The sequence below is a fragment of the Zingiber officinale genome, chromosome 1B, assembly GCF_018446385.1.
Source record: "Zingiber officinale cultivar Zhangliang chromosome 1B, Zo_v1.1, whole genome shotgun sequence".
NCBI lineage: Eukaryota > Viridiplantae > Streptophyta > Magnoliopsida > Zingiberales > Zingiberaceae > Zingiber > Zingiber officinale.
Window position 1 is genome coordinate 167,002,686 of NC_055986.1, and position 7,174 is coordinate 167,009,859.

Consider the following 7,174-nt stretch of genomic DNA (forward strand, 5'->3'; position numbering starts at 1 on the left):
GACTTGTGGCTCAGCTCTAGCCATAATTTGCCTTCTCTGAGCCATGCATCCTTTTGAGACCACAAGCTCTGTACATGCTTTACCAAAGCTGGTAGGTGGTACATGATCTGATCTCATTAACCAAACACCGGTGCAGAGTTCTACATGTCAAAGGCCAAAGGAGGTCAGCAGCAGTGCCCCTTAATTTCCCAATAGAATCAAAATGAAATTAGTCCATGCACTGTGGTAGCTGTTTACACATGTAGTAGATGTTTACAGTCTCACTGCTCATCTGGCTCAACAGAAACATGGTGACAATACCAAAGCTGAGTTTTCATGAACATAGGAAGCATCGAACACTGCTCACTCTGTAAACATAGGATTGCCTGTTTATTTCCTTTTTGGAACGAGAATCACGTAGGGTTAATTGACAATTGTTAAATGGCTCATGGTTTCCTCTGCTTATTTATTTGCCGTAGTTCGTTCGCAGGAAGGCGGAGGGGGAGAAGCAGAGTCCGGGGGCGAGCGGAGCAGGAGGTAGCGATACGGCCACGTCGCGACGGTGACTTCCCGCCATATCCATGGCGATGTCGTAGGCTTCGAGGGACCCTTAGCCTTCTGAGACGCCCCCCTGGTCACTTTCCCTTCCCTGGATACGGTCCAAATTGATCCAATTCCATGGCCCAGCTCGCTTCCAGGGTTGCGTGGCCCTCGTCGTCCCTCTATAAACGTCCCTACCGCCACTCACTTCCCTCCCCTGCCCCTCCTCCTACTCTTCTTCTTCCTCCTCCTTCTCCTCTCAAGCAGAAGCAGCTTCTCCTCGTCGTCTGCGCAGCGCTGCAGTGGACGGCGCCGGTGTCTGTGGAAGTCGAGAAGAGGGCGCTCGAGGCGGTGATCGTGAAGGAGTCGATCATGGCAGGGACTGGCGTGTTCACCGACATCGTCGACGAGGACCAGGTGTTCAAGTACTACGCCGACGGGGAGTGGAAGAAATCCGCCTCTGGGAAAGCCGTCTCTATCGTCAATCCCACCACCCGGAAAACTCAGTACAAGGTCCAAGGTCGGGCCTTTCACTCCCTGTTCTTGTCGCATTCTTATACTCTTTTTTTTTCTTGGAGGCGAATTGTTTTCCGTGTCAAAATTTCAAATTTTGGTTATGCAAATCAGAAATCTCTTTTTCATAACAAGTAATCCCAGAACTATTGATTAAATAACTCAGGCACTCTGCTTAATACTACTAGTTTTTTAGTGTCTTCAGAGATGTTTTTTATACATAGTGAAAAAGACAAGATTTTTGTTTCAACCTGCTAAGGTGCGCCGTGCCTACAACAGCATGCACACAGGAAGAGGTGAACAAGGTGATGGAGGTGGCAAAGGCAGCGCAGAAACAGTGGGCGCGGACGCCGCTGTGGAAGCGGGCAGAGCTCCTCCACAAAGCGGCGGCGATCCTCAAAGAGCACAAGGACCCGATAGCTGAGTGCCTCGTCAAGGAGATTGCCAAGCCCGCAAAGGATGCTGTCACTGAAGTAACCTTCTTTTTCTTCCTCATCGCTACGATCTACTCTTGGATGTTCACGCTGTGCTAGCTGCTGACTTACAGGTGGTGAGATCCGGTGATTTAGTATCGTACACTGCCGAGGAAGGAGTCAGGATACTTGCAGAGGGCAAGCTCTTGCTCTCAGATAGCTTCCCTGGTAATGAGCGCAGCAAGTACTGCCTCAGTTCCAAGGTAATCTTTCTTTCTTTCTTTCTTTCTGTTACAAGCTCATCCAAAGATCCGATGCATCAAATTCATTGGATGTTCTTTGCAGATCCCTCTTGGGGTTGTATTGGCCATCCCTCCTTTCAACTATCCTGTAAACTTGGCGGTCTCCAAGATTGCTCCTGCACTAATCGCCGGCAACTCCTTGGTACTCAAGCCCCCTACTCAGGTATGCAAATTACACTCTGCTCTGATCCTGCTTCACGAATCAACTTCAACTGTCAATCTGATCTTGATCAGGGCGCTGTGGCTGCTCTTCACATGGTGCACTGCTTTCACCTTGCTGGTTTCCCGGAGGGCCTCATCAGCTGTATCACCGGCAAAGGTTCAGAAATCGGTGATTTCCTAACAATGCACCCTGGAGTAAATTGCATCAGGTAACGACAAAATGTTTGGTATTTCTAGCTTAGATGAATCAAATAGGCAAATAGCGATTGATTTTGATAAATTTTTCTGTGCTGCACGATACAGCTTCACAGGAGGCGATACCGGCATTGCCATCTCAAAGAAAGCCGGAATGATCCCTCTGCAAATGGAGCTCGGTGGGAAGGACGCGTGCATTGTGCTCGACGATGCTGATCTTGAATTGGTTGCTTCAAACATTGTCAAAGGAGGCTACTCTTACAGGTCATAGTATTGGTTGCTTCTGACTTACTCTCGTAGCAGTGACTCGATAGCTACGTTTTTATTCAATACAGTGGACAAAGATGCACGGCCGTTAAGGTTGTTCTGGTCATGGAATCAGTAGCCGATGCCATCGTCGAGAAGGTGAAAGCTAAAATGGCAAAGCTGAGTGTCGGTCCGCCGGAGGAAAACTGTGACATCACTCCTGTGGTATCGGAATCATCTGCAAACTTCATAGAAGGTCTGGTTCTGGATGCCAAGGAGAAAGGAGCCACCTTCTGCCAGGAATACAAGAGGGAGGGCAATCTCATCTGGCCGTTGCTGTTGGATCATGTCCGGCCGGACATGAGGATTGCCTGGGAGGAGCCCTTCGGACCCGTCTTGCCGGTGATCAGGGTCAGCTCCGTCGAAGAAGCTATCCACCACTGCAACGCCAGCAACTTTGGCCTCCAGGTATGCCATTGATTCGACACTGTTGAAAGAAATTAGTGCTTGATCTCCGTAAACTACTGGCCACTTGCTGAACCTGCACTAGGGATGTGTCTTCACAAAAGATATCAATAAGGCGATAATGATCAGCGATGCAATGGAATCAGGAACCATTCAGATAAATTCAGCGCCGGCTCGAGGGCCTGATCATTTCCCCTTCCAGGTAGGGTTCATCTTTCATATATGCTATTTTGTGTAATTGCAATGATGGGTTTGCTGGACTGAAAGAAAATTAAAGATTGTTCTGACCGATGAATGCTTTGTTTCAGGGTCTGAAAGACAGTGGCATTGGCTCGCAAGGGATAACCAACAGCATCAATATGATGACGAAGATCAAAAGCACCGTGATCAACCTACCATCTCCATCTTACACTATGGGTTGAAATTTAATGCTATAAGTTTATACGTTTTAAGCTCTTGTATCAAGCTGTAATAATAAAATCAGAAAGGAGAAGGGTTGCCGTGTACTCCTGGCACATTATCATTTAGTGAATAATATTTGAAAAATATTTATCTGTTATATCTCCACGTTGCGTTGGTCTTATTCAAATTTGTGTGATAGCGGAAGGAATATATCGTTCATTTACTGTGATCGTCGATTGCTCTGAAGTTGTTTGCTAAAATTTGCCTGCATAATATTAAAATTCTGAATCGACCCACATAAAAAAAAGGGAAAAAAAATAGATGAATCAACACAAATAGGAGTAAAACCTATTTTTAATCAGGATTCAATATAATTAACTAACATGATAAATTGGTTATTTATCGCCTTCTAGAAAGTTGATGTGGCAACATATTAGAAGATTTTAGGTTTATGTTACAATTGAATTTGTAGACGATCCTTATTTTACAATGTGCGGAGTGTAAACATAATGAAGATTATCGTTGACATTTTGCGATCGTATCGAGTGGTCATCCGTCGTTAGATATGTATTGGCTTCGGTCCGTTGACTTTTAGAGAAACAGAGATGGCATACACGGCGGTGAACTTGGTGCTGGGGAAGCTGGGCGAGCTTGCTGCCAGCGAGGTCTCAGGCCTCCTCAACGTGGACACAGAGGTCAAGTCGTTGACGGAAACACTGGCATTGATTCAATCCTTTCTCAGGGATGCCGATCAGAAGCCCAGATACGAGCAAAGCCACTCTTCGCAGGAGTGGATGAGGCAGATCCGGAACTTGGCGTTCGAGATGGAGGACCTGGTAGACGACTACGCGACCCGGCTAGGCCGCGCTTCAGACGACGGCGGCCGTAAGAACCGTCTCCGACGCATCGCCGCCTTCCCCTCCAGGATCCGCACTCGCCATCGGCTCGCGAGCCACCTGCAAGACATCCATGCCAGATTTCAAGATGTATGCAAACAAGCGTCGCAACTTGGCATCCAAGGCTCGTCCTCCTTGCCCACCTCCTCCTCCTCATCTTCCTCTGCAGCCAACGCAACGCTTGCTCGAAGGTCAATAATTCTAGCATCTTCATGGTTAACTTTGTTGGATCTTTCGAAAATGTGATCTCGTGGACAATTAGTAAGAACAAAAACTTGGTGAAGGCAACTCTTACTAATGATCTCATGAATTTTGACATTAAAAGAGATTATACGCTAATAAATGACATTACATCTACAGATTTGAACTAGAAGAAGACATAGTCGGTTTTGATGAGGATATGAAAGACATCAAAAGGCGACTGTTTGACATTAGTTTAACAGCTCGCGTTGTCCTTTCGGTTGTTGGTCCTGGTGGTTTGGGCAAAACAACGCTGGCAAATAAGATCTACAAGAGTGCAGATGTCAAAAACTATTTCCACTGCAAGGCATGGGTATTCGTGTCACAGAAGTATGAGGTTAAAGAACTCTTGTGCAGCATTGTGAAGCAAGTGTTCGACTTCAAGGATGGGCAAGAAAAAGGTATGGAAGAACTAGAGATGAAGGAAAAGTTGTCGGAGCAGTTGCGCGACAGAAGGTATCTAGTCGTGATGGATGATATTTGGGAGGTGGCAGCTTGGAACGCCATTAAAGCAGCTTTCCCAAAAGAATCGGCAGGATCCAGAGTGTTGCTGACCACACGCAAGATGAATGTTGCAAACGTTGCAGATGTTCCTCCACACGAGCTGAAATTTTGGAATGCCGAAGAGAGCTGGAATTTGTTCTGCAGGAAAGCTTTCCGCACAACATCCTGCCCACCTGAGTTTGAGCGATTCAAGAAAGATATCTTCAGAAAATCTAAAGGACTGCCTCTTGCCATTGTGGTACTCGGAGGACTTTTGAGAGGTACAAGTCAAGCTAGTGACTGGAGGAAAAAGCTGGAATATATTTCTTATGAATTCAGAGAAGGAGAAGACCAAATCCAAAGAATATTAGCTCTCAGTTACCATGATCTCCCGCATCATTTGAAGCCTTGCTTCCTCTATTTTGCAGCCTTTCCCGAGGACTATATCATTAGTTCTGACAGGATAACACGTTTATGGATCGCTGAGGGTTTCATACAAACGAAGGACAAAGTGGATCAAACCATGGAGGACCTCGCGGAGGCATATTTGAATGATTTGACCGACAGGTCCATGTTACAAATGGAAAGAAAGGATCAGAATTATACACAGGATGTTTGGATTCATGATCTTCTTCTTGATCTAGCACGTCATGAAGCTCGTGAGCTAAACTTCTTCCGGTCCATTGATGACATAGGTGACGATCCAAGAGCTTTACGGCGTCTCAGTGTCAACGACCATATCTCATTGAACTGTTCTACAACTAAACTACGGTCACTCGTAATTTATCCGAATGAAGGTTTTCAGAGAACGCTGGCAGTTACCATCCCTGGAGCGAAGTTCCTCAGGGTTTTGGATTTGCAGGAACTACCCATTGAACACTTTCCAAAGGAGATTGGGGATTTGATCCTGTTAAGGTATCTAAATTTGAGGAAGTCAAAATTGAAGGAGTTGCCTTCGTCTATTGGAAATCTCATCCACTTGCAGACTTTCGATATACAATTTACTAAGATTCAACATTTGCCGGATGCATTTTGGAAAATCCGAACATTGAGACATGTATTCCTCAATAAAGAAAATACAAGCATGCCTAAAGCAACATACTGCTCGGAAGACATTCAGACACTTGCGAATATTTCAAGTGGTCCATGGGTATGTGATGGTGTACTGGAGCAGCTGAGAAATCTTCGAAGATTGCTATTGAAAAACATGTCAAGCTCTGATGTGGATGCTTTAGCCAATGCCGTCCGGAATCTCTCCTGACTCGAGATGTTGGTATTGTTTGGAGAATTGTTGCCGAAGAGCGTCCTAACTTCATCTTGCTACCATCATATTCAGATTCTGTATCTGATAGGACCATTGGTAAGGCCTGAAAGGATTCACATAGAGGCAGAAAATTCCAGGATATTTTCCAACCTGATCTATCTAAGTATTTGGAAAACAAGGTTGGAAAAGGATGAAGATATTGCAATGCTCTCATCTCTCGCAAACCTTCAGAATCTTCAATTACATGTTGATGCATTTGTAGGAAGAGTTTTGGTGTTTCCAAAGGGAGGTTTTCCTCGTCTCCAAGAGATCGGACTGTCTGATTTGAGGACCTTGGAGCAGTGGGAAGTGGGAGCGGGAGCAATGCCTCTCCTTCGGTATCTACGACTTCAGTACTGCAGAAATTTGAGAATGCTACCAGAGGGACTTGTAAGATTGACTGAGCTCAAACAAATTGAAATAAGCGGAATGGAAATGATAGAGAGAAGGGTTGACAAGGATACTGGAGAAGATTATCACAAGATTAAACATGTTCCTTGGATTGAAATATATTTTGAATGAAGGACGATGACAATATCTGACGACACCCAAAAAATTAATCAGGACGAACAAGTCTTGCAAGAAGCTGAAGGTACTTTGTAGCAGACAAGTCTACAACACAAAATGCACACATAGTTAGACAACAACTAGCTCTGTGTGCTACCCGTGGTTCGTCAGGAATGAAATTCATTTATAATTCAAACTGAAAAAATTCAAATGGAAACTACCATTTAGATTAAGGATAGGCAAACTCGCTTCTTCGCAAGATATATCTTTAGATGACCATAGACGAACCACTTAGTGACAGTAAAACAGACGTGCTCTCCATCTCATCTTGCATGAGCTAATGGCAACTGAGAAGAGAGTTCTATTTTGTGTCAACTCTTGCAAATGTACTGAAGACACACCTTTCTCATCGACAAAATTCGCATACAAGACTTCAAGCCTTCAACACCAGTGCGTCTTGTCATGAGAGTTTTCTCTTACTGGTCTTCTTTTGAGTTGTTGCTAAGCATTTGCATGTGATACTGCTCC

The 7,174-nt window shown here is 45.0% G+C and overlaps 2 protein-coding genes across 2 annotated transcripts; both read left to right on the forward strand.

Annotated features, from left to right (window-relative positions):
- Positions 1–481: 481 nt before the first annotated feature.
- Positions 482–3,374, forward strand: LOC121989458 (NADP-dependent glyceraldehyde-3-phosphate dehydrogenase-like). Its single transcript, XM_042543534.1, has 9 exons — positions 482–1,039; positions 1,312–1,505; positions 1,580–1,708; positions 1,791–1,910; positions 1,982–2,118; positions 2,213–2,368; positions 2,440–2,818; positions 2,901–3,017; positions 3,124–3,374. The coding sequence occupies exons 1-9, from the start codon at positions 658–660 to the stop codon at positions 3,235–3,237; spliced, it is 1,728 nt and encodes a 575-aa protein (XP_042399468.1). The 5' UTR covers positions 482–657; the 3' UTR covers positions 3,238–3,374.
- A 448-nt stretch (positions 3,375–3,822) lies between these two features.
- Positions 3,823–6,157, forward strand: LOC122044561 (putative disease resistance RPP13-like protein 3). The gene is made up of 2 exons (XM_042604942.1): positions 3,823–4,304; positions 4,474–6,157. Exons 1-2 carry the CDS (start codon positions 3,823–3,825, stop codon positions 6,095–6,097), a joined length of 2,106 nt encoding a protein of 701 aa, XP_042460876.1. The 3' UTR covers positions 6,098–6,157.
- Positions 6,158–7,174: the final 1,017 nt, after the last annotated feature.

Bases quoted from the DNA above. Each gene is read 5' to 3' on its own strand.
- LOC121989458 (XM_042543534.1), top strand. From the start codon at position 658: ATGGCCCAGCTCGCTTCCAGGGTTGCGTGGCCCTCGTCGTCCCTCTAT. The intron at 1,911-1,981 runs GTATGCAAATTA...GATCTTGATCAG, and splicing joins TACTCAAGCCCCCTACTCAG to GGCGCTGTGGCTGCTCTTCA. The intron at 2,119-2,212 runs GTAACGACAAAA...TGCACGATACAG, and splicing joins CCTGGAGTAAATTGCATCAG to CTTCACAGGAGGCGATACCG.
- LOC122044561 (XM_042604942.1), top strand. From the start codon at position 3,823: ATGGCATACACGGCGGTGAACTTGGTGCTGGGGAAGCTGGGCGAGCTT. The intron at 4,305-4,473 runs GTCAATAATTCT...TTACATCTACAG, and splicing joins AACGCAACGCTTGCTCGAAG to ATTTGAACTAGAAGAAGACA.